Genomic DNA, 27,202 nt, shown 5'->3' with positions numbered 1-27,202 from the left:
AATCAGACATATTAATTCATTCAAAACTTCATTCAGCAGATAGTTGTCAAGTAACAAATAGTTATTGGGCAGTAATGAACAAGACCAAAGATTAGGCTCCTGCCTTCATGGAATTACCATGAGCTGAGAAAGATGTAAACCAGTCAACATGTAAACAAGATCATTATAGGTTGTGATAAGCAATGGGAGGGAAATTAACAAGGTGAGGTAATGTTGGGGGAAGCTATTCTAAATAAGAAAGTCAGGGAAGACCGCTCTAACCACATCCTAGTCTTAAATCATCTGGTTAGTTGAATAATATTAAGATATTTAAGTGCTTTCATATGAATCCCAGGTGTTATTCCCCTTTGGGGCTACCTACAGACCTTCTTTCCCGTGACTTCATTTCCTCCAAAAGGTACATGGATATAGAGGTACATAAATATGCCTCATTCCTGACCTTGAGAACCTATAGTTTAGTAGAAGGAACAGACATGTAAACAGATAAGAAAATACAACATGGCAAAGGGGATACCACAAGCACGAACAAGGTAACTGTTCTTCCTGGTTAACTCTTCTGTCTTGGGCCTCTGGCATCCCTGGGAAACCCTGTTTACCTGTTTGGGTTTTAGGCTGAAAATTCTTCCTGGCTCCCTACATAATCTTAATATTTACTTTTAAGTTTTTGGCTATATCAGAAGTAACTTGACTTGCATGCATTACTAGCTTAATTCCCTCATAGCCGGTAGATCCCAGCATTGGCTTGAGATACATAACAAAGTACTGGGGAAAATGTTTTTAAAAATTACTTTCTTAAAGAGCCCATGTTTTTCATGTCAAATTTTTCAAATAAATGCTAAATAAGATGTCTGGCCAGATAATTGAAGCTGGCTGTTATCACACAAGAGAATGTATTCAAATGATAATTGTCATGATTAGAAGCCTGTACTGCATTTCAGTGTCACCGTTTTCCTGTCAGTAACCATGTTAGTCTGGTAACCAGGCAGTGAACATTTATTTGGACTGCAGGAATTTTTAAAGACAGATAACACAGGCACAGAATATGCTATAAAAGACACACAGAATTAGAAGTATTTGAACAGATACATAGGTATTTTAATTATGTTCTGAAGTGGCTAGTGGTTTATTTAGCTTGTCAACTCTTAGATTCATCACAACTCTTTCAGATTCCTCTGAGATACTTCCAACTACTGGGAATTGCTACCTTCCCCCAAATAATGGGGTAGCCGCATTCCAGGTGCTAGCATCAGGGACAGATGAGAAAGAGCAGTGGTGTTTCCCTTTGCCCGATATCCTTCACTTCACATATTACAACGTCTCCAAGTGAAGTAGATTTAGCTGTCAATCCTAGCTTTATATGAGGTGGTAAGTGAAGAAAGAAGGGGATTTAAGTCCTCCAAAGGCACCTTCTCTCTGTGTGATTCTTTAATGAGGATGACAGCAGGACTGAGGCTTCTGGAAATTCTCACACAGGAATTAGGTAGAATCAGTACATAAAGAGTTCCAATAAGGTCCCCCAGAGCAAGGGAATAAGGTCAGGAAAAAGTCAGCTTCTGAAGATACACACTCCAAGAAGCAATAATTATTTTGGAAGAAAAGACAGAAAACACCTAGCTGTATGATGTGTCTGTGCTTTCAATCTAATTAAAGCACTACATTAATACCCCATGCGCACCTCTATCATTGCACTTACCACACTGAAATATGAATTGTTAGTTTAGGTATCTGTCCCTTCTGCCTAATCATGAGTTCCTTCATGTAGGAACAGCATTTTAGTTATTTTCTCACTCTCAGAATCTAGCACTGTGTCTGGCTAGAATAGGGACTGAATAAATGTGCGTTGAATAAATGAGTGGGAAATATAATTAAAGAAGGCATACTGCAATAGGCATCTGCATGTGGTATGTAAAAAGGGTAATTGGATTAAATATAATATTATTTAGTGTTATTTAGAAATATCTAAGAGAGCTATTGAATCAGAAGGCATGAGCATTCTGAAAGTGTCCACTACAGTAGTGACAGGTATTCATTAGACTATTCCAAGATATGGATGAGGGACTTCCCTAGCAGTCCAGTGGTTAAGACTGCATGTTTCCACTGCAGGGGTCACGGGTTCAATCCCTGGTCGGGGAACTAAGATCCCACATACTGCACGGTGCGGCCAAAAAACAAAAACAAAATATGAAAGAATTTCTTTCAAGAACACGTAGATCTGGATATCCAGGCTCTATGCACATTTATTCATTTCCATAGCATTTGTTGAGTACTTGGTATATGCCAGGTACTAAGACAGGAACTGGGACTACAAAGACAGGTATTCATAGTCCTTACACTCAAGATGTTTACAGCCTAATAGGGGGAAACAAACATTAAAAAAAAAAAGGTGGGCTAAGATGTTATAGACTCTGTGATAAAAGTTTGTTACTAGTAGTGAGAGGCTGGAGGGATTACTTCAGATATGCTCTGCTAATGGGAGACACAGAATAGGGAAGAAGATGCTTAATTCAAGTCTTAAAAAGTGAAAAGGTTGGGACTTCCCTGGTGGCGCAGTGGTTAAGAATCTGCCTGCCAATGCGGGGGACACGGGTTTGAGCCCTGGCCCCGGGGAAGATCCCACATGCTGCGGAGCAGCTAAGCCCCTGCTCCACAACTGCTGAGCAACCCCCGCTCTCCACAACTAGAGAAAGCCCACACACAGCAACGAAGACCCAGTGCAGCCAAAAATAAATAAGTAAAAATAAATTTATTTTTTTAAAAAGTGAAGAGGTGGTCAACAGGGTGGGAGAGGGCAGAAGCGCATTTTAGCCTGAAGGAACTGCTAGAGAGCAAGTGAAGAAACCATAAACTTGTGACTCTGTATAAATTTCAGAAGTGTTTTTTTCTACTTCTGTAAAAAATAGCATTGGAATCTTGACAGGGGTTGCACTGAATCTATAGATGGCTTTTGGTAGTATTGTTGTTTTAACAATATTAATTCTTTCAATCCATAAACACAGGATGCTTTTCCATTTATTTGTGTCTTCTTCAATTTCTTTCATCAATGTCTTGTAGTTTTTGGAGTAGAGATCTTTCACATCTTCACTAAATTTATTCCTAAGTATTTTGTTACCTTTGATGCTATTGTAAATGGGATCAATTTCTTTATTTCTTTTTCAGAAATTACATTATTAGTGTATAGAAGCACTACTGATTTTTGTGTGTTAATTTTGTATCCTGCAACTTTACTGGACTCATTGATAAAATCTAACAGTCTTTTGATTGAGTCTTTAGGATTTTCTGTCTATAAAATCACTGTCATCTTCATATAGAGACAATTTTACTTCTTCCTTTCCAATTCTTATACCTTTTATTTCTTTTTCTTGCCCAATTGCTCTAGCTAGACTTCCAGTACTATGTTGAATAGGCGTGGTAAAAGTGGGCACCCTTGTCTTATTCCTGATCTTAGAGGAAAAGCTTTCAACCTTTTGCCATTGAGCTGTGGGCTTATCATACATGGCCTTTATTATGTTAAGATATGTTCTTTCTATGCCTAATTTGTTAAAGAGTGTTTATCATGAATGGATGTTGAATTTGCCAGATGCTTTTTCTGCATCTATTGAGATGATCATATCATTCTTTTGTTTAATTCTATTAATGTAATGTAACACATTAATTGAGTTGCATATGCTGAACCATCCTTGCATGCCATGGATTAATCCCACTTGATCATGGTGAATGGCTCTTTTAATGTGTGGCTAAGTTCGGTTTGCTAGTATTTTATTGAGAATTTTTGCATCCATTTCATCAGGGATATTGGCCTGTAGTTTTCTTTTCTAGCGGTGTCCCTTACAGTTTTGGTATCAGGATAATGCTGATCTCATAAAATGAGTTTGAGAGTGCCCTCCCCTTCATTTTTTGTTAGAGTTTGAGAAGGTTTGATGTTAATTCCTTATTAAATTTTTGTTAAAATTCACCAGTGAAGCCATCTGGTCCTGGGATTTTCTTTGTGGGAGATTTTTTAAAATAAATTTATTTATTTATTTATTTTTGGCTGCGTTGAGTCTTCGTTGCTGTGCACGGGCTTTCTCTAGTTGTGGTGAGTGGGGGCTACTCTTCGTTGCGGTGTACAGGCTTCTCATTGCGGTGGCTTCTCTTGTTGTGGAGCACGGGCTCTAGGCGCGTGGGCTTCAGTAGTTGTAGCTCGCGGGCTCTAGAGTGCAGGCTCAGTAGTTGTGGCACACGGGCTTAGTTGCTCCGTGGCATGTGGGATCTTCCCGCACCAGGGCTCAAACCCGTGTCCCCTGCATTGACAGGCGGATTCTTAACCCCTGCACCACCAGGGAAGCCCCCGTGGGAGTTTGTTGATTATTGTTTTAATCTCTTTACTAGTAATTGGTCTATCAGATTTTCTATTTCTCCCTTTGTAAGTTGTATATTTATGAGAATTTTTCCATCTATTCTAGGTTGTCCAATTTGTTGGCATATAGTTATTCATAGTAGCCTCTTATGATCCTTTGTATTTCTGTGGGATCAGTTGTAATGTCTCTTTTTTCAATTATAATTTTGTTGATATGGGGCTTCTCTTTTTCCCTTGGTTATTCTAGCTAAGTGTTTGTCAATTTTGTTTCTCTTTTAGAGAACCAACTCTCAGTTTGGTTAACCTTTTCTATTGTTTTTCTGTTTTCTATTTATTTCTGCTCTAATCTTTATTATTTCCTTTCTTCTGCTAATTTTGAGCTCAGTTTCTAGTTTCTTAAGGTGTAGAATTAGGTTGCTTTTTGGGGCTATTTCTCACTTCTTAATGTAGAGAAGCAAAAAACTTGATGGCTTATTTGAGCAGAAGTTAGCATGGAAGGGGTGTACAGCTCTGGAGAGATAAAGTTCTAAAGAACGTACTACAGTGTGCTAAGATGTTTTTATGTTATACTATATGAAATTGGAAGTGCAGAGTGTATTAGTTTGCTAGGGCTGCCAAAATAAAGTACCACAGATTAGGTGGCTTAAACAACAGAAATTTTTTGTCTCACAATTCTGGAGGCTAGAAGTTCAAGATCAATATGTTGGAAGGGTTGTTTCTTCTAAGGCTTCTCTCCTTGGCTTGTAGATTGCCATCTTTTCCCTGTGTCTTCACAAGGTCTTTCCTCTGTACATGTTTCTATCCTAATCTCTTCTTCTTATTAGGACACAGTCACATTGGATTAGGGCTCACCACAATGACCTCATTTTAACTTAATTACCTCTTTAAAGACCCTATCGACAAATACAGTTTCATTCTAAGGTACTGGAGGCTAGGACTTCAACATATGAATTTCAGGAGTGGGGGCACGATTCAGTTCGTAACAAGGTTAGATGTACACTTAGGTCACCAGGACAGCAGGGCGGAGGACAGGCTAGATGGGTGCAGGGCTAGGGACAGGGAGACCCTTTGGATGACTATTGCAATAGTCTGTCTGTGTGAGGGATGATCAGAGCCTGAACTAGAAAGACAGAGGAGGATGTGTCGAAGACAGATGATAAAAGAGTTATCAGGAAAAAGGGCCTGCAGGATAGAATCCAAACTCCTCAGCATAGTTCACAGAGCCCTTGACAATTCAGCCCTGACCCCTCAACTCAGACGCATGTCCTGCCACTTGCCATCACACATGCTACCCTCTAGGCATAAAGACCTTCTCAATGTCTCCGATCACGCTATGCTTTTTCTCAAGGTCAAGTCTGTGTGCCTGCTCTTCCCTCTGCCTAAAACATTCTTTTCCCTTTTCTTAGTCAGTTAAACATCTATTCAGGTAGAGGTAGTCCAGTGTTACCTTCCCCATGAAACTCCAGCTTTCTCTGGCAGCGAATCACTTCCTCTTCTGGACACTCTGTGCATAGACTCTCTCACATGGTGCTATGATTATTTTATATCTTACATGCTTGTCACCTCCACTAAACCGTAAATTCCTTTTGGGCTGGGATTGGTTTCCTTTCTTTGTTTCCCCAGAGCCTGACATGGTGATCAGCAAATGGAAAGTGTTGCATCAATATCTGATGAATGTATGAGAAAGTCTTCACCTGATACCACCTAGATCCTACCAGGTGAGGCCTTGCCTGTCTTTCTTCTGTAATATCTCTTTTTAACTAAAACACTAAGAAGAGACTAAAGCAAGAAAGTCAGATTTTCCATACTTGGGGCTAAATCTCTCTTATAAAAAGAAATAAGATATTTTCACAAACCAGCAAGGAAAATTCCAGGGGAAAAGCCAGGCAAATCAGCAGAGTTTCCAATCTGTCACCACTTTAATCCTTCTTGTAAATCACTTCCAGTTTAATTTTAAAGGACAAAACACCACTGTCTTCATGTCTTTTTCTATTTAAGAACTTAATGAGTGGCTCCCATTGCCTATCTGATCAAATCCAAGTTTCCCAGTCTGGTTTTGAAGATCTTCCACAGCCTGGCTGCATTTCACCTATCCAATTCACTGTCCACACAACAGTCAGAATTACCTTCCTGAAACACTCTCACACTCAAAAATATTTTAAGGCTCCTCATGACTTCAGATGAATTTCAAATTCCTCACATAAGCTTTCTACTCTTTGGCCCTGGTCTTGTGTTTTCTGGCATATCCTCTTCTATAGTCTTCAGTCTTCAGTTAACTTCCCAAGTTGTCTTTCCCAGATATTTCTTATATTCTTCTGTTTTTGTGTCTCTATACTGTTCAAATTGTTCCTGAACCACCTGTAATGCTCTCTCCCACATCTGTTTTAAAAGTCAGAAGTTCCAATACAAAAGACATCCAATCCACCAAGCTTTCTCCATTTTCTCTACCCTCATGGAGAATCAATCTCCGTTTGGAGCCAGTTGCCTGGGACCACATGCTCTTCTCATATTCCCTACAGCTTGTCATAATACTCTATCCTTCCATGATAGTTATTTATGTAAGTACTGTAGCATGTCTATCAGCATACACACATCTTTTAAAACACGCTCCCTAGACCCCACATCTATCATTCCATTTTACTGCTTCCCTTTCTAGTAAAATTCCTCAAAAGATCTGTTTATATATGCTGTTTCACTGTCTCTCCTCCCATCTTTTGAGCTCACACCAAACAGACTTTCATCCACCACTCACTGAAATTGCTTTTATCAAAGTCATCAATAACCTGCATATCTTAGAAAGTCAAAGAGCAACACAGAAAAAAAAAAAAAAAAAAAGAGCAACACAGTAAGTCCCCTACATATAAACCTTCAAGTTGCGAGCTTTCAAAGATGTGAATGTGCATTCAAATGTCCAATCGCATAAGTTAGTTCACATGTCTGGTGTACATTGTCACATGCATCCTCTACACATGCTTGTGCTTTTGTGTACTTTACTGTACAGTACTATATAGAGTACAGTAGTACAGTATCTTTATTTCAAGCCCAGGATGCCTGTAAAAGCGGCGGTGATGTAGCTGGTACTGCTACGAAGCACCAGGAATTGGAGGCCCAGAGAAAGGACAAAGAGAGACAAGAGGAAGAAGAAGTAACTGAAGAACTGAAGAAATTCATGACGCAGGAAGTGGCAAGGGGATTTTCTTTATTTGAGGAGGCACTATTAGTTTTTGAGGCACAGGACCGTGTAGAATGGTACACGAAGGAAGGTTGCAGCAGACGTTCAGAATGCAATCCAGTGCTACCGTGTCATCTATGATGAGAAAAAAAGAGCTATTACTCAGACGTCACTGGATCGCTTTTTTTAAGAGGGTAGATAGAATTGAATCCAGCGAGAAACCAGAACCTGTGCCATCAACGTCAGGCATGAGTGAAATTGCAGGTTGCCCTCTGTCTCCTATTGCTGATGATCTTTCAGCTCTACCATCTCCCACCTCCTCTCCCTCCTCCAGTCGGTATCTCTTCTTGCCTGTTCACTCAATGCCAGCCCCTGTATGCCAGCTATTGTACGGTACTACTGTACTTTTCAAGGTACCGTACTGTAAGATTAAAAATGTTTTCTTTATTTTTTGTGTCTGTTTGCTTTTTATGTATTATTTGTGTGAAAGCTATTACAGTACAGTGCTATATAGCTGATTGTGTTAGGTGGGTACCTAGGCTAACTTTGTTGGACTTACAAACAAATTGGACTTACGAACGCGCTCTCAGAATGGAACTCGTTCCTATGTAGGGGACTTACTGTATTCAGTTGTCATCTTGAACTAACCATACCATTTGACACAGTTAATTGCTCCTTGGTGCTTGGACCAATCTCCTTCTTTGGTGCCTGGAACACCACTTTCTCTTGTTCCTCCTCATCCCTCCTCCACTTCCTGGCCAGTCTTTCTCTGGTGTCTTTACTTGATTTGAATTATCCCAACCGCTACAAGTTGAAGTGCCTAAGATTTAGCCCTTCTCATCTCTTTTCCCAACATACAGTCTGATCTCATCCAGTGCCATGGTTCTAAATTTCATCAGGAGGTTGACAAGATCTAGTCTTCTGTCTCCAGCTCTTACCTTTCTCCTGAATTCCAGATTCATATGTACCACTGCTTAATCAGTATTTCAACTTAGGTGTCTAATAGGCATCCCAAACATAATATGTCCAAAACTTAACTCTTGATTTCTCTCCTCTAATCATGCATCTATCACACCCTTCCTCATCTTAGCAAACGGCCTCTCATTTCTTCTAGACCTTAGAGTCATCTTGGACCCTTCTCCTTCTCATCTAATGCATTGGCAAATTTTGCTAGCTATGCATTTGGAATATATTCAGAATTTCACTACTGTCCACAACTCTTTAAATGCTACCACTCTGATCTAAGCCACCATCATCTCTTGCTTGAGTTATTTCAATAGTCCCTTAACTGGTTTCTCTGTGAATGAGCTTCTTCCCCCACCCCCTTCCAAACCCTCAAAGTGGCCTTTTTTAAAAGCATAAACACTGATTATATGCCTTCTCTGCTCAAAACCCTCCAATACCTTCCCACCTCCTTCAGAATGCAACCCAAAGTCTTTACTGTGGCCTACAAAGCATTATGTCATCTGTCCCACCACTCCCTCTCTGAACTCATCTTCTTCCACACTTCCCCTTGCTCAATCAGTTATTGAATTTAAAGTCTCCTTGCTATCCCTCAAGGATACCAAGCACACTTTTACTTCCATACCTTGATACTTAATGTTCCTTCACCTGGCTTTTTCTCCTCTAGGCAGCCACAGGCACCCTCACTTCCTTCATATCTCTTTTCAAATTCTACTTTATTAGAGAGGCCTTCTCTGACCACTTTATATAAATTAGCAACTTTTTCCCATCATTCTCACCCTGCCTATTGTTCTTCATAGCACTTATCACCACTGGACAAATTATGTATTTGTTAATATGTTTTTATCTGTCTCCCCCAACTTGAATATAAGCTTCTTTAGAGAAGGCAATTTGTTTTCTTTACTGCTGTATTCCCAGGACCTAGACCAGTGCTTAGTATATTGTAAGTGTTCAATTTATATTGAATGAATGAACAAATAATTGCTACCTATTAGATTGAAAGCTCCTGTGGCCAGAGACTAGCTCTTACGGATTATATAGTCCCATTAACACCTAGCTTAGTACCTTGCATATGGTAAAAGTTCAAAATGTGAATCAAATTGAATTGCATCTTATTTCTCACTGCTTCTCAAAAGTGCTCTCTGTTCCTTTTTGGCAAGTTTCTGTACTTCCACCTGCTTCCTTCCTTCCTCTGCTGCAGCTCACTCCTGCCGGAAGCCTCAGTTCCTGCTATTTCTCTCTTTAACTTCCTCTTTTCCTGTCTATATTCTATTACAACTTTGGTCTCTGGGCTTACAGGAAACTTCATATTACAGCTATCACTTCTCAACTCTTAGAGGCTACAAAGACTATCCCCTACAATACAGCAGCCTATACCACCACTTATTCTTTGCTTCATGGAAATTCAGCCTTGCTTTCCCAACAATACTGTAATGACACTATGGCAGAGATCATATCATACTCCCAAATCCTTGAAAACAGCTAGTACAAGGTTACACGGATGGTAAGTGATTAACAACTATATCAACTGATCCAGAATAGTATCTCCATTTGCATACTAGACAGCATCACTTGGGTAGCTAATAGGAATGTTATTCTGTCTGAAACAGAATTCCTGATTTTAGCACTCATCCATATTCCTTTGCCATTCCCCCACCCACCTTTTACTGTCACCAGTAGGTATCCAGTTTTTTAAGCCCAAAGTCTAGGAGTCACTTCTTTTAAATTAGACTTTTATTCTGATTGTGGATTCACATGCAGTTGTAAGAAATAATACATGGGCTTCCCTGGTGGCGCAGTGGTTAAGAATCTGCCTGCCAATGCAGGGGACACGGGTTCGAGCCCTGATCTGGGAAGATCCCACATGCCACGGAGCAACTAGGCCCATGAGCCACAACTACTGAGCCTGCGCGTCTGGAGCCTGTGCTCCACAACGAGAGAAGCCACGACAATGAGAAGCCCGCGCACCGCAATGAAGAGCAGCCCCCGCTCACCGCAACTAGAGAAAGCCTGCGCACAGAAACGAAGACCCAACACAGTCAAAAAGAAAGAAAGAAAGAAATAATATATGAAGATCCCGTGTACCCTTTACTCAGTTTCTTCCAGTGGTAACATCGTACCAAATTATAGTATACTCTGATGGTTCCTCAAATAATTAAACATAGAGTTACCGTATAACACAGCAATTCCACCTCTGAATATATATGTAAGAGAACTGAAAACATATGTCCACATAAACATGTGTACACGAATGTTTATAACAGCTTTATTCATAGTAGCCAAAAAGTAGAAAAAACCCAAATGTCCATCAGTGGATGGATGGGTAAATAATATGTGGTATATCCATATAATGGAATATTAATCAGACCTAAAAAGGAATGAAGTACTGATACATGCTACAACTTGGATGAACCTTGAAAACATTAAGTGAAAAAAGTCAGACCCAAAAGGCCATATATCATGTTATTCCATTCATTTGAAAGTCCTGAATGGGAAAATCTACAGAGTGGTTCCTTAGGGCTGTGGTAGAATGAGCAAGAGGAGGAGATGGAGAAGATGAGGTAAGAGAGGTAACGGGTCCAGATGATGTAGGGCTTTTTAGGCTACTTTGAGACATATGTTTTTCTCTGAGTGAGATTACAAGGCCTGGAGGGTTTTGAGCATAATCTGACTTTTAAAAGTCACTCTGGCTTATATATGGAGAATAAACCACAGGAGGAAAAGAGGGGAAGCAAGGTGATTCGTGACGAGACTATTTCAAAAATCAAAGCAAGCGATAATGGTGTTTTGGAGTAGGGATTGACTTTGTAGGTGGTGTGAACTGATTGATCAGGACATGCTTTAAAGGTAGAACCAGAGGATTTGTTGGTGAAGTCAATGTAGAGTATAAGAGAAAGAGAAAAGTCAAGGACGACTCGAAGGTTTTGGGTCTGAACAACTGGACAGATGGAGTGGGCATTCACTGAGGTGGAGAAGAGTGTAAAAGGAGCAGGTTTTGACGAGCTACATGGGGAATTTGCTTTTGGACATGTTAATGTTGAGATGTTGGATATATGGAGTTGGCTGTTAACTAATAGTCTGTGCTGGGGCTCTAATTTGGGAGTTGTCAACGTGTGGGTTGCATTTAAAGCCATTAGGTTGAATGACATCACTTAGGGCATTGGCCTAGACAGTGAAAAGGTCCAAGACACTCCAAGGGCACTCCAAAATGAAGAAGTCTGAAAGACGACAAGGAGACAAGAGTATTTAGAATAAAAAACTCACATTCCCTACCTTAATGGAAACCTGGCCCTTCTCCATGTCTGTAACCTCACTCTCCAGTCTGGTAGGATACTCAGTTTTTGAAGGACACCAAGCCCTTTCCTGTCTCATGGCCTTTGTCTTTGCTGTGCTTCCACCAGGCATGTTTCCACCCAGGCTCTAATTTTGGTCACCTGCTTCTCTTACCACAACCTCGGCTAAATTGTAACCCTGAGTTTTATCTAAACACCCTAATTGAAAAGCCCCAAACTGGCACCGCGTCCCTCACCTCCCTGCTGCCCCCCCCCCCGACACCAAGTTATGGCTTTTACTATAATCTGAAATTATTTCACTTGTTTTTTGTCTAGAAGACCATCCCATCTTAATTTAACAAATGCTTACAAAACGATTACTATACACCAAATAAAAGCTCAGCTATTCCTCCTTGTACGTAATTTTCTGGAGAGCAGGGGCCTCATTATCTTGTCCTTTGCCGCATCTCCAATACAAATGACATTGCCTCAGCAATCAATTCTGAGTTTTCAGTATTTGTTAACGGAACGGATTGCAGGACACCAACAAACTTGCAAACAAAAGGAATTTTGCCCGCCCATCCACCTCTTCCCAGAGTTGCCGGGAAGGATGGAGGGAGGGAGGACCTCGCGCATGCGCCATTGTTCCCTGAGCGCTCGACGCTAAACCCCGCCCCTTTCCTTTGGCTGGTTTAACCACTGCACATGCGCGATAAGGGTCTTGTCCGTTCGTTTGTCGGCGCTATCAATAAAGTTTTAGCGAGCGCACACTTCTCTTTTCCTTGGCAAGATGGCGGAGTACGACTTGACTACTCGCATCGCGCACTTTTTGGATCGGCATCTAGTCTTTCCGTTGCTTGAGTTTCTCTCCGTAAAGGAGGTGAGTGGGTTTTTGAGCGCGAGGAAGGCGTGGGAGCGCGTGAGATGCGGGGCAAGGCCGAAAGGCGGTGGCGATAGCCTTAGGCCTTACACACGTGTGAGGCGGCCCTGAGTTTGCTCCCGAGTCGGGCAGTAAGGATCTGCTGGTAGTTAAGCGTCGTCCCTGTTGATTAGCACCGCGGAATTCGGCCGTGAGTAGGGGTGAGGTGACAATATGAAACTCAGGGGAGAAAGGGAGGGGTCTCTGCTTCACTTCTTGAGGTGCCAGTTCCGAAGGGACTTCCGCGTCGTTCCTCTTGGAAGTTGACGATTGGCTGGCTTCCCTGTATTAATGCTTGAGCTTAACTTCAAGCTGGCTTCTAAAAGCAAATTGGACTGTTAGAGATTTAAATTTTTCTTTTGGGCACAGTAGGAAGGGTGACCTTGGCTTTGTGTTTTTGCTTGCCGGGTCGTTTGGAATGATTTTCTTACACTTAAATATCTAGCCCCTTGGTTTCCGTAAAGTTGTGAGTTCTTTGCGAGGAGTTTAACTGGTGTTTCGGTAAATAGCCACTTCCTAGAAGCGTAGCATATTTTGTCCAGTGGGGAGGGGAACCCAAAAAATAACCCGACAGTAATCTTAAGAGTTGTTTTTCTGTGTATAGATGTACAGACTTCGAGTGATTTGAATTGGTTGTCAGTGTTCATTGAGCTATTCCGGGTATCTTGAAAAAGTATTTGGTCCTAGTACCTCATTTAAAAATATGTCTCAGTCCTAAAAGTTTGGAAATATTAGGCTTAGTTATACCGTAGTTTATTGGGAAATTGATGCATTTTAATAGTTACAATAAAGTGATATTACTGTGATGGAGGAATTAGAATATTGGCCAGAAAAATGCGTTCTATTTCTAGAAGCAGATTAAACCGCAAGTCTACTTAAGGCACTCTAGATTTGGGGAGTAGATTTTGTGTGTTCCAACAGCAATAAAACAAAAAAGCCCTACAAATAAACATTAAATTGTTCTGATAAGTTTTCAAATTTTCCCATGGTTCATTGGATAGGTATAACCCTCAAATTCATATGAACCTTTTCTAAACACCTACACACAACTCTAAAGTTAATGATATTAGGGAACAGCAAAGTTTATTTTCAATAAATATTCAAGAATGCCTTGCTATATAAAGCTTTATCTTGAAATGTTTTTGTCTTGATTTTTCTTTTATAGGATGTACTTAACCTGTATTGTATAACTTGAATAAAACAGCCCAGTCTGCCGTCTGTTCTTTTTTGGATAATTTAGGATAATTTACCAAAGATCAAGGAATAGAAAAATATCCTCTATGCTTCTAAACTAGCCAAACTTCATATTTTTGTAATGTGTCTTTACACTTTTGTTTTTCAAGGCAGACAGATGAAAGGGAGGAATACATAAGTGTAAATTAGTTTTTCATAGGGCAAGACCAAAACTGTGAACGGCAGCTGAGAATCAGTGGAAAATAACTGCTCAAAACCTGTTTCCTTGGAGAGAATGTTGGTAAGATGGCTGTGATACACCAAGGGGAAGACAGGTGCTGGAGTATTTATTTATCAGTTACTAAGTATAGGACTACCATGGAATTGTGAGAAATCCAAGATAAAATCCAGACATCTCATCACTAAAAAACGTATCCTTTGGTGGAGATAGATGTCTGTAATTATAAGGCTAAGAGTAATAAAATGTCAGAAGTAGTGGCAGAGTGCTATCAAAATTGAAGAGGTACAGAAAGGATTCTGAGGAAGAGAGGCTTGAAGTTGAGTTTTGAAGGCTAGATAGTTAGGATAGTCAATGATCATGACACATGAGGGTATCAATTGAATATATTTATGGTATCAATATGTTGGAAAATATAAACTCCATTGGAGCAGGAGCCTTGTTTTATTTCCTTGCTGTGTTCTCAGCAAATAGAGTCTGGCATAAGGGCTTCTCATGATTATTTAATACATGAGTGAATATATATTTGAACCTTAGTGTTCTTTATTCTCAAGTGAAGTGGAAGGCCAGATAGTGTTTAACAGCCTGGGTACTGAATTGGGACCTGGATTAGGATCCTGGCTCTGGCACTTAATATCTTTGTGCACTTGAGAACAGTTTCTTTCCCACCTTAACTAAGCCTTTTCTCATGCACAAAATTTTGGTACTACCACCAGCCTCATAGGGTTGTTAGAAAAATTACATGAAATAGTAAATATAAAGTATTTAGCCTTCTGGGACAGAGTAGGTACTCCTAAGTGTTTTCTGTTAGGAGGCTAAGCCATCCTATGTGAGGGGGAAGTGAGGAATTCAGTTGGGTTTGTTTGTTTTTTTAAGTTTTGTTTGTTTTTGGCTGTGTTGGGTCTTCGATGCTGTGTGCAAGCTTTTTCTCTAGTTGCAGTGAGCAAGGGCTACTCTTCTTTGCGGTGCGCTGGCTTCTCATTGCGGTGATTTCTCTTGTTGCGGAGCATGGGCTCTAAGTGCGCGGGCTTCAGTAGTTTGCAGCGCGCGGGCTTCAGTAGTTTGCAGCACATGGGCTCAGTCGTTGTGGCTCGTGGGCTCTAGAGCGCAGGCTCAGTAGTTGTGGCTCACAGGCCCAGTTGCTCCACGGCATGTGTGATCATCCCGGACCAGGGATCGAACCCATGTCCCCCGCATTGGCAGGCGGATTCTCAACCACTGCGCCACCAGGGAAGTCCTCAGTTGGGGTTTTGAGGAGGGAGATAAAGACTGGAAATAGTGACTGAGGAAACTGACCAAAGACAAATGCAAGGATTGGTAAGTTTGGAGGGCCCAACTGAGATTGGAAATCACACATTTATAAGTGGTCATTTTTGGAGTGAGAGAAATGGTAGTTTATTTGAGTAGTATGGAAATATGTGGAGGTAGGCTGGTGATAAATGACATCTAGAGATTGATGAAAAGGATTGCTGATTAGAGAAAAGCACAGATGTGATTGAATAACATTATTGCCTAGTTCTGAAACATTTTATAGGTGACCTTAGCCATAAAATAGAAAAGAGATAACTTTTTTCCAGTGCTAGAGATAGACATTGAATTGTATTTGGTTGGAGAAAATGAATGGAATAAATGTTAACCGCTAAAGAGAAGAGCTTTGAAATAGCCAAAAACAATATCTAAACTAATGTAGAAAGTGACAACCAAATAGGGTGATGTAAAAATTAGAAAGAACAGAGGGTATGTTGAGGGTGATGAACCACTTTAGAGGAAGAGGTGATGAATGTTAAGTTAAAAGTCTTAGAAATGAGCTGGTGAAAGTTGTTATGATTTGCGGGATAAAGGAATTTTAAGGCTTGAGTTTTTAAAGAATCATCATTATGGATGTTGGATTTGTGGAGGATGATAGCAGGAGGAGGTGTCAAAAGAAGATTTTTAATCTATTAAAAAGTAGGAGTTGTTTTCAAGAGGTTGATAGACTGTGTTGGCAGACTACAACCTGTGAGCCAAATACAACCCTCTCTGCCTGTTTTGTATGGTCTGAGCTAAAAAAAATTTTTAACAGGTGAACATTTGCAACCTTTCTCAATTATAGAACAATAACTGTACACAAGTTAAGTAAAATGTTTCCTGCCCAAAAAGAATTCCATTCTTCTCATTAGTAGAACTGTATTACAGAAAATTTTATTCCATATTATATTTTTTATTTCAAAAAGAAAATTGTTGAAGCTTTTCTCTCTTATGGTACTTATATATAGTATCCTTGATTTTTGCTTTTTGGCTCACAAAATCTTACTATCTCTTCTTTACAGAATAAATGTGCCTATGAGATAAAATTTAGAGAGGATGATATAAGCAGATACAGATTTAAGAAGAGGCCAGTGAGGTCTGATGGCAGAGGAGCAGTGCTTTGGATCTGCAGTTGGGAGAAACATTACAAATTAAAAGCTATTGATGAAGTGGTGAGGAGAGGTGGCATGCCAGGAAGAGGATGTTTTCACCTAAGATTAGGGTTTCTGTGGGGCAAACTGAAAGGGAACTTCTTTTTTAAAGTAAACTTTTTATCAAGTATAATATGTGAACAGAAAAGTAAGCAAATATAAATGCTTTTTTTTGTTTTTTAAAGATTTATTGATTGATTGATTGATTACTATGTTGGGTCTTCGTTTCTGTGCTAGGGCTTTCTCTAGTTGCGGTAAGCGGGGGCCACTCTTCATCGCGGTGCTCGGGCCTCTCACTATCGTGGCCTCTCTTGTTGCAGAGCACAGGCTCCAGACGTGCGGGCTCAGTAGTTGTGGCTCACGGGCCTAGTTGCTCCGCGGCATGTGGGATCTTCCCAGACCAGGGCTCGAACCCGTGTCCCCTGCATTGGCAGGCAGATTCTCAACCACTGCGCCACCAGGGAAGCCCATAAATGCTTTTTTTTCCCCAAAGGAAACACATTTATGTGTGACTACCATCCAGATCAATAAATAAAATGTTGCAAACATCCTAAATAACTGCAATTTATTTATCCAGTCTAACGTTGATAGGACTTGGCTGTTACAAATAGTGCTGCTGGGAACATTCTTGGTAATGTCCTTTGAATATATGTACCCATTTCTCTTGGGTACTTAGGAGTAGAATTGCTGGGTTAAAGAATATTTTAGCTTTAGAAGATAAAAACAGTTTTCCAAAGTGGTTGTAGTTCTGCCAGCAGAGAAGGTGTTCAGTTACTCTGCAACTATACCAACACGGGTATTGTCCGTTTTTTTAGTTTTTAGTGTGATTTTAATTTACATTTCCTTTATGACTGATGCGGTTGAGGACTTTTTCCGGTGTTTGTTGGCCATTTGGTTGTGCTCTTGTGGAGTGCCTATTAAAATCTCTTAGCCATGTTCAATTGGATTGTCTATTTTTTCTTACTATTTTGTAGGAGTTCTTTATGTAGTTTGGAAGGTTCAGGTTTGATCTCATGGCTATACCGTTTGACTGCCTTTATCTTTTCTTTTCACGGGTAGTAAAATGTTGTATAATCTTCCTTCATTTTTCTTTGCTTGACAAAACTAGATTTAGTACAAAAATCTTTTCTTTTGCTGAAACCTTATCTTGGCTATTTGTTTAAAAATTGTTTTGAATTATGTTACTGTCTCTCTCCCTGAATGCTGTTGTGTAGAATCCTTAACATATTGCTCAGTACACTTCATGTTTATGTGAGTTTGCTTATGTATCTATTTGGTTCCTGAACTGTGGGTTAAATTAAGTTTCTTGAACTCTTTGCAAAAGCTAAAACCTGATGTGACAAGGTTGACTGAAAGAATGGGTGCCCGTTTGTTTCAGGGGTGTGGATGGGAAGCATTATAAAGGATTTTAACTATATAGTGGAAAAGTATGTGGGGGAAAAAGGAGAGGCCACCTCAATGAGAAATGGGTAGGCATCATGCGGGTGTGAGAGAGACTAAGAAGGTAAAACATTTAAGAGTTGATTTCAAATTACCTAAATGTGGAGAGGAGTCAACAATACTATGTGCTTATCAGTGGAGTGGGTGTGGTTTATTTACTCATAGCCTTGTTCTAGAAAGGCTGAAGGATGACTTGTAGGGACACATTAAAAAATCAGTATAAATCAGAAGTTGGTGGGAATGGCTTTGTGGTATGTAATTGCCTTTATTTTAAAGTTGCTAGGTAAACAAAATATTTTATGTCTCTGTAGGCTGATTGCTTGCCTTTCTTGTAGGAGGGTGAATTAATAGTATATATTTTATTAAAAAATAGTTCAGGACATATGTTTCCAGGTACACTATCTTAATATTAACTGCTTTACTTGAGGGAACTTCAATTTATTCATTAGAAAGTAATTTTCTCTTGCAGATATATAATGAAAAAGAATTGTTACAAGGGAAATTGGATCTTCTTAGTGATACCAACATGGTAGACTTTGCTATGGATGTATACAAAAACCTTTATTCTGATGATATTCCTCATGGTAAGTTTTGTCATTACATCTGAAGCTTGACTTCTGAACTGAGGGCATGTGTATTAAAAGTTTTGTGATTTATAAAAGTGCTTTAGCCAGAAGTCTTAATAATTATTTGAATGATTTAAAAGTTCTTTGGATGAAAGGTAATATGGAGGTTACAGGTCTTCTAAAGCAGTGGTCCCTAACCTTTTTTGGCACCAGTGACCGGTTTTGTGGAAGACAATTTTTCCATGTTCTGGGGGTGGCAGGGGGATGGTTCAGGGGGCAGTGCGAGCGATGGGGAGCTGCAGGTGAAGCTTTGCTCCCTTGCCCGCTGCTTACCTCCTGCTCTGCGGCCCTATTCCTAACCAACCGGTCTGCAGCCCGGGGGTTGGGGACCATATAAAAGGTGTGAAACTACTTTAAAACATGGTCATCAAATGTCTTCAGTTCATAGTATGCAGCATCAAAGTTGTACTTATTAATCAGATTGTTTCCTTAGAATTATCTGGGAATTTTGCAGTTTTTTGACTTGTTTTTTCAGTTGGCATCTTGTGTGCCTTAGAGATTTCTTTTTTGTCTTGAAGCATCTGGGTTCTCCAAAGCATGGTCCCCAGAACCAGCATCCTCAGCTCACCTGGGAGAACTTGTTAGAAATGCAGATTCTTGTGCCATACCGCAGATCTACTTAACCAGAAAATGTTGGCTGAAGACCAGCACTCAAATTAGAGAACTACTGTGGTATATTTCGAAATCCTTGTTTTCTGTAGTAATAGATGTTCTTAAAACAAACAAGCAGACAAAAAAACCCACTATGCACATAGTATTTTAAAAGATTATAAGAACTCTTCTCAGTAGAGAAATACAATTTACTTTGTTTAAATTGACATTTCTCAAAATTTGATCACAGATCCCCTCTGTGTTTGAGAAACACTCTCCTAGTATTAGTACTTTCTAATATATAATGTAGAAATTATTACATAAAACATAATCACTGTTTTGACTTCTATTATAGTTCCCTGCAAGAACAGTAGCTCTTTAAATTTTAGTTTGTGGTAAAAAAGTAAACTATTTCTTAGTGAAACTTTAAAACATGCTAACGGGATAAATTATGTGTAAGTTTTCTCTGACTTCATGATGCAGTAAAAAGAAACTATAGAATTGGTTTTGAGAGATTACAGAATTAGATTTAAAGTGAAAAGAGAAATTATTGATGAATTTAAATTCCATTCAACCTAGTTGAAAACCTGTAGTAATAATATGTAAACCCCTCTGAGCCTCTTCAGAAACTGTGGGATAATCTCCTGAGAGAATTCAATGAAAACAAATATAAAAACACTGAGAATGAAGTCTCTGAAATGTAGAGTTAAATAATTGTTTCCTCAACAGCTCCTTCTCCCAGGCTGTATCTGTATATTCCTCAGTTTCTTCTAAGAGTAAGAAGAGGATTCACTCTTCCTTTATGTGCCTTTGCAGTGCTAGAAAGAAGAAATTGGATCTGGGGGAGTTACTGAGTTGGTGGCTCCTGGCACATGAATATATTGGGGATAAATATATGCACAATTTAGATAGATTGAAAAATTTCCAGAGACATCCTCATAGTGAGCAATACAGTTTAACATTATAGTACTCCTTTGCATTTTTAATTAGCTTTGAGAGAAAAAAGAACCACCGTTGTTGCACAACTGAAACAGCTTCAGGCAGAAACTGAACCTATTGTGAAGATGTTTGAAGATCCAGAAACTACAAGGCAAATGCAGTCAACCAGGTGACCTCTTTTTTAAAAAATTATTTTATTGACGTATAGTTGATTTACAGTGTTGTATTAATTTCTGCTGTACAGCAAAGTGATTCAGTTATACATATATATACATATTATTTTTCGTATTCTTTTCCATGTGGTTTATCACAGGATATTGAAAATAGTTCCTTGTGGTATACACTAGATCCTTGTTTGTTATCCATTCTTTATATAATAGTTTGCATCTGCTAATCCCAAACTCCCAATCCATCCCTCCACCACCCCCCTCCCCCTTGGCAGCCTCAAGTCTGTTGTTCTCTATGTCTGTGAGTCTGTTTCTGTTTTGTAGTTCATTTGTGTCATATTTTAGATTCCACATATAAGTTATCATATGGTATTTGTCTTTCTCTTTCTGACTTACTTCACGTAGTATGATAATCTTTAGGTCTGTCTATGTTGCTGCAAATGGCATTATTTCTTTCTTTTTTATGGCTGAGCGGTATTCCATTGTTTATATGTACCACATCTTCTTTATCCATTCATCTGTCGTTGGACATTTAGGTTGTTTCCATGTCTCGGCTATTGTGAATAGTGCTGCTATGAACATAGGGGTTCATGTATCTTTTTTTTTTTTAATTTTTATTTATTTATTTATTTATTTATGGCTGTGTTGGGTCTTCGTTTCTGTGCGAGGGCTTTCTCTAGTTGCAGCAAGTGGGGGCCACTCTTCATCGCGGTGCGCGGGCCTCTCACTATCGCGGCCTCTCTTGTTGCAGAGCACAGGCTCCAGACACGCAGGCTCAGCAATTGTGGCTCACGGGCCTAGTCGCTCCGCGGCACGTGGGATCTTCCCAGACCAGGGCTCGAACCCGTGTCCCCTGCATTGGCAGGCAGATTCTCAACCACTGCGCCACCAGGGAAGCCCTCATGCATCTTTTTGAATTATAGTTTTGTCCAGGTATATGCCCAGGAGTGGGATTACTGGATCATATGGTAGTTCTATTTTTAGTTTTTTAAGGAACCTCCATACTGTTTTCTACAGTGGCTGTACCAATTTACATTCCCACCAACAGTGTAGGAGGGTTTCCTTTTCTCCAAACCCTCTCCAGCATTTGTTTGTAGACATTTAATGGTGGCCTTTCTGACTGGTGTGAGGTGGTACCCCGTTGTGGTTTTGATTTGCATTTCTCTCATAATTAGCGATGTTGAGCATCTTTTCATGTGCCTGTTGGCTATCTGTATGCCTTCTTTGGAGAAATGTTTATTTAGGTCTTCTGCCCATTTTTCGATTGGGTTGTTTTTTGTCCGTTGAGTTATATGAGCTGTTTGTTGTGTTTTTGTTTGTTTGTTTTTGCCTCAGCATGCGGGATCTTAGTTCCCTGACCAGGGATTGAGCCCTTGCCCTTGCAGTGGAAGTGCAGAGTCCTAACCACTGGACTGCCAGGGAATTCCCTGTATGAGCTGTTTGTATATTTTGGAAATTAAGCCCTTGTTGGTTGCATCATTTGCAAATACCTTCTCCCAGTCAGTAGGTTGTCTTTTCGTTTTGTTTATGGTTTCTTTTGCTGTACAAAAGCTTGTAAGTTTGACTAGGTCCCATTTGTTTATTTTTTGCTTTTATTTCTCTTGCCTTCAGGTAACCTCTCCTTAATTTGAATTCTAAAAATTCTGTTTTCTGGATTAATACAAATGTTAATTCATACTTTAGTAACCCAGTCTAAAAGTTCACAGTTTAAGAGATCGCTTTATCTGTTTATTTTTCCTTTGTCTTTATTGTGTAGCGATGAGGAAGTCCTTAATTATAAATGTTAATAACTAAATTTTTTTAGAACTTCTTTACCAGTTAATCCAAATCTGATTATGCTGAGCAGCTCCACCCTCCTCCCCCCTTCCCAGGGGACATTTGGAATGTCTGGAGACATTTTTGGTTGTCACAGCTGGAGAGGTGCTACCGGCATGTAAAGAGGAGAGGCCAGGGATGGTGCTATACATCCTACAGTGCATCAGACAGTACCCTCACTTCCCCCAAAAGAATTACCCAACTCAAAATGTCATTAGTGCTGAAGTTGACAAGCTGTGCCTGGGCAATACCTAGAGTACGTGGGTTGCTCAATGTATGGGAAAACTGAGCTCACTTTATCACTTTGCTACATTGTCTCATATCCTTCCATGCTCAGCCCAAGGAGGGTAGTATAGAGCTGATACGGTTATATTTTATTCCTGATTTCCTCTTAGCTAGAAATAGACTTATTGTTTAGTTTCCAAAGGAAGCATGTTACCCTACTCTGACTTAACTAATTGAAGCCCTTTGCGTCATTAAAAATGTTTAAAAATAGTCTTCTACGAAAATTGAATATTGCCATTGTGGTAAATCTTTTCTATCAATATATTCACCTGAGGAATTGTTTAGGATATTACCATGTTGCACCTTGAGTTCTTAGGATATGTCATCAAACCAAACTTTTAGAGCGATTGGCTCTAAGTTTTCATTTGTGATTTGAGAAAGTGTTACCAGGTATGTTTTAGAAAAGCAGCAAGTACTATACGATTACTATACCTTACTATAATGTGCCATGTTATATAGTATGTATGTATATACAGAGATAACTATATCTTACAAAGCTGTTATATATATGTATTTTCATATATATGTATATAGCTTGTATATAGCTATCTCTGTGTGTCTGGGTATACTTGTATGCACTTAGAATATCATGAGTAATTGTAGCCCTTCAAGTCACATGTAAGTGCCCACAAAGGGACAGCTGAAATAATCCAGATGTTAGGGTACAACAGAAAATTTAGGATTTTAATTCTAAGTTTAGTCTAGTCACTTAAACACTGGGAAGTAATTGGATTAAGGTATGAATAAGATGAATATAGATTTGTTCACTAAATATTAGAAAAAGATAACTCCTTTTAGCTTAATAGGCAATAAATTGGAGATAAATGAAAGGATGGAATTGGGGTTAAAAACTTGTAATCTAATTAAATTTATAACCTATTCATTTTCAAAGCAATAACCTCTCCCTGCCGATTCCCCATTTTAAAATTTCATTGAATATGTAGTATTGTACTTCTCATACTTTCCCAGAAATACCATATCAGCCAGAGGACAGTGATTATATACCTGAGGTATAAGGCGTATAACACAAAGTTATTCACTATGATCTACAGCAAGTGTTAAGTGGCTTTTTTTGAGGTCTCTTTATGTTAAAATTTCATGCATGTTTTTATTTAGTATTATAATATGTTCATGTTAATTTTAGTGGTAACATACCCCTCCCCATTAAACCTTCGAGTTAAATTATGCTCCCAAAAGACATGCCATGGTATTCATTCTTACAATGAGCATAAGAAAATGGTTTCATTTTTGCAAATGCCCAGAAGGCGGGCAACTCTGCCACCTGTCACTTGTTCCTTGGTGTCTTTGTCATCAATTTGTCTTTTACAAGGCTGCCAACATCTCAAGTTGTGCAAAGCTAATTTTAAAAACGTTACATTGGGTTATTTGACACTTTGGTATGAATAATAATCATATAGAGTATGTAACATAGATAGCATGTGAGTTAGGCATGATTTATTAGTCTTGTAAATTTGCCAAGTCACTGTCCTTATGAGAAATACTAACATTGTGGAGGGGGACAAAATTTATATACAGGATTAATTCCTGCTTATTTGTATAGTACATTATTTCCATCTCTATCCTATTTTAAGAATATATTACCTATTAGAAAAGTATCCTCAAGAGAACAGATTCCATTCTCAGTAGGTTAACACCTAAGTAGACCTCACTGACCTCACTATAAGGATAGTCAGAATGTTCTGGTTTGTTTTTTTTTTTTTTTTTAAACAACAGCTCCTGTTTATTTATTTTTTATTTTTATTTATTTATTTTATTTATGGCTGTGTTGGGTCTTCGTTTCTGTGCGAGGACTTTCTCTAGTTGCGGCAAGTGGGGGCCACTCTTCATCGCGGTGCGTGGGCCTCTCACTATCGCGGCCTCTGTTGTTGCGGAGCACAGGCTCCAGACGCGCAGGCTCAGTAATTGTGGCTCACGGGCCTAGTCGCTCCGCGGCATGTGGGATCCTCCCAGACCAGGGCTCGAACCCGTGTCCCCTGCATTGGCAGGCAGATTCTCAACCACTCCGCCACCAGGGAAGCCCCAATGTTCTGGTTTTATTACCTAAAAAACTTAGATCATGTGGTGAATCAGAACACATGATTTTCAGTTAGGGCTAAAGAAATCTGAAAGTGAAATTTTAAGTTTGCAGTTCTCCTTGAGTTCCTATTCCTTATGTTCAAAACATGTAATGTTCTGTTTATTTTATTCTGGAAGTCTTATTTTATTTTTAGTGTTTAAGTATTAAGATAATTAAATGGCTTTATGTGAGTAATAAGATAGAAGTTGAATACGCTTGTTTTGTTTTTCTGTGGCCTATAAAATACAATAATTTTTGTTTTTTTATTATTAAGGGATGGTCGGATGCTGTTTGACTACCTCGCAGACAAGCATGGTGTAAGTGGTCTTTTAAAAAACTGTTTAGTTGTCATGTTGTAATAAGGCTAATTAAAGAATAGTGCTGTATAGATAGATTCATGGCTTGGCAAGAGTATAATTTCCAGATTAAGTTATTAGACATAATACCTGGTTTGTTTTTGAAACTTTAGTTTTTAAAAATTGGTCTTGATTGGAAAATAATATCCTTATACTTATCTTTTTAGATAACAGAAATTCTCAAATTGTTTGTTCCAGAATGATCATGTAGTAGTTAGCATTTTATATTTCTGATGGATAAACAAGTAGGTAAAAACAGAACTAAATTTGAATTAGAATACCTTGAGCAATAGCATTAAGCTGCCTTGTGGAATACAGTAGCCCTTGACATTACCAAGACCTTCATAAACCCCCATATAAAGGAATGTTGTTACAGGCTTTCCTAGTCATCTCCTAGTCTCCTTCCCCTTGGGTTAACTCAAAGTGTGAGGCTACTTATATAATCAGTTCTTTAACTTGCATTCAAGTTTTATCATTCATTTAACAATTATTGTAACAAGAGACATGCTGACCACTGCAAAATTACTCTTTCTGGTTTCCATATAGAATGTTTGGTATATTTGTTAATGTTCTGGTTCGGAGCCCTTCTCTTGATTTTTTGTCTTTCACTTTGCTTGCATCATTAACTGTAAAAGTTGGTGTAATTTGGGGGCCAGTTTTTTCAGAGAACTGAAGTTTACTATGCACATTATTTGTACAGAATCACAAAATCCTTACAGGGATACATATGCTTGGTAGTTGTCTAAGCTCATTCACCAGCTAAGGGACTCACACATCAGACCTTCAGCTGTAATTCAAGTTTGTATCACAACAAAGTAGGTATTATTACAATTCAGAACTATGAATGTTGAATCCAACAATTCCTAATATGTATCTTAATGGTCATGTGCTTTTCTGATTTTGGGGGGTGGGGGGGAGGGTAGTAACTTTTGAAAGAATTGCTATCTGGGGATATTTGAAAGAGTAAAGGGTTTGAGTTTTAAAACTCAAAATTAAAAAATAGAATTTAAGCTTTTTTCCTTTTTTTAGTTTAGGCAGGAATATTTAGATACACTCTACAGGTATGCAAAATTCCAATATGAATGTGGAAATTACTCTGGAGCAGCAGAATATCTTTACTTCTTTAGAGTGTTGGTAAGTAATTTTTTTTTTCTTTTTCTTCTCTTTTGTAGGTTGCCTTGGTTCCTTAAAACATGTCTGTAGATTTGATCTATCCATTAAGTTTTCAACAGTCATTGGCAAAAGGAGAAAAAAATAAACTTTCAACAAAACCAAATAGAAATAGGAAACCTTATTTCAGGGCCTCAAAATTTGGAGGCAGATTTAACTTGTCCTTGAAATCCAAAAGTAGGAACCACTAATTTTTCATATTATGTATAATTGTATGATTTTAGCATTAGTAGAATTCTATCATGTAGTGAATTTGTTATAATATTACTGTACAGCACAGTGAGTGGCACATTGTGGGTGCTTAATATTTACTGAATAAATCTATTATTCCTAATTTTAATTCAATATTTTGTGCTTCATATATTCCTTGAATTTGTTCTAAACAGCTGTGGAATTCTAATGATATTTGAAAAGATTTTCAAATAAATTTGAAAAAATAACTTTTTATTTCAAAAAATAACTTTTTTCTATTTACTTCTGCCCTCAGGTATTAGACTACAAAGCTCAATTTTTTTTCATTATGTAGAGAGTAGATGAGTTTAAATAGTACTGCTAGAAAAAATTCCTAACCTTTTTTTCTTCATTTGTCTACTTGACAAGTTCCTAGATGCATTGTGTTTGTTAGGGAAGGAGAGTTGCATGAAGCCAAAGGAAAAATCAGGATTTCACACTGACAGATTTCTTTCTTATTCTGCCTTCTGTTTAGGTAATTATATTAATAAATGCCTTCTAAAGTTACCAAAATTCTCTTATTTTAACTAGCGTCTCATTTGAGAAATTATAATTTGTTACTTTGGATTAGTAAGCAAGTACCTACATCTCTGATATCTCTAGTTAACCCTAGAAGTTGGGAAATGACCTCTTTAAGACAGGGACTTTTTGTCTTCCAACCTTGGAAGAGTCCGTTCTTTCTGTCTCTATTTTCTGGTGCCTTTTTTCTTTTAGCCCCACAAGTCACAAAGAAAAGACTCAGTGGCTGCTATCTTTGGTTGTTTTCTAGGAAATTAAATTTTTCTTTTTTGCAAGTGAGGAAAGAGTTCAGTATTATTAAATCGAATAACTCCTACACTTAAAAAAAGGGCTTAGACAACTTCATTTTTTAAAAGTACCATCCTTAAAAAAAAAAAAAAAAAAAAGTACCATCCTTCCTTCAAAGAAATAAAGATTTCAGTTTATTTCCAAGTTTGATTTGAAAAAAAAAAATTATCCCATTTGTAAATGAATT

At 38.6% G+C, this 27,202-nt stretch overlaps 1 protein-coding gene and 1 long non-coding RNA gene across 2 annotated transcripts in view; both read left to right on the top strand.

Moving 5' to 3' along the window:
* Positions 1 to 27,202, top strand: part of LOC309647237 — a 526,943-nt gene that overhangs the window by 188,250 nt on the left and 311,491 nt on the right. The gene's annotated exons all lie outside the window — the stretch shown is intronic.
* The window catches only part of EIF3E (eukaryotic translation initiation factor 3 subunit E), a 51,654-nt gene continuing 36,923 nt past the window's right edge, over positions 12,472 to 27,202 (top strand). Inside the window, exons 1-5 of the mRNA XM_082434324.1 lie at positions 12,472 to 12,623; positions 18,421 to 18,535; positions 20,159 to 20,276; positions 24,726 to 24,768; positions 25,837 to 25,941. Of these exons, the coding sequence (XP_082290450.1) occupies positions 12,534 to 12,623; positions 18,421 to 18,535; positions 20,159 to 20,276; positions 24,726 to 24,768; positions 25,837 to 25,941 (471 nt within the window). The 5' untranslated portion in view covers positions 12,472 to 12,533. The remainder of the gene's footprint in view (positions 12,624 to 18,420; positions 18,536 to 20,158; positions 20,277 to 24,725; positions 24,769 to 25,836; positions 25,942 to 27,202) is intronic.

Source organism: Balaenoptera physalus, assembly GCF_965194825.1.
Source record: "Balaenoptera physalus genome assembly, chromosome: 17".
Taxonomy (NCBI): domain Eukaryota; kingdom Metazoa; phylum Chordata; class Mammalia; order Artiodactyla; family Balaenopteridae; genus Balaenoptera; species Balaenoptera physalus.
Note: the sequence above shows the minus strand (reverse complement) of the source record. Positions and strands in the feature narration are given on the sequence as shown.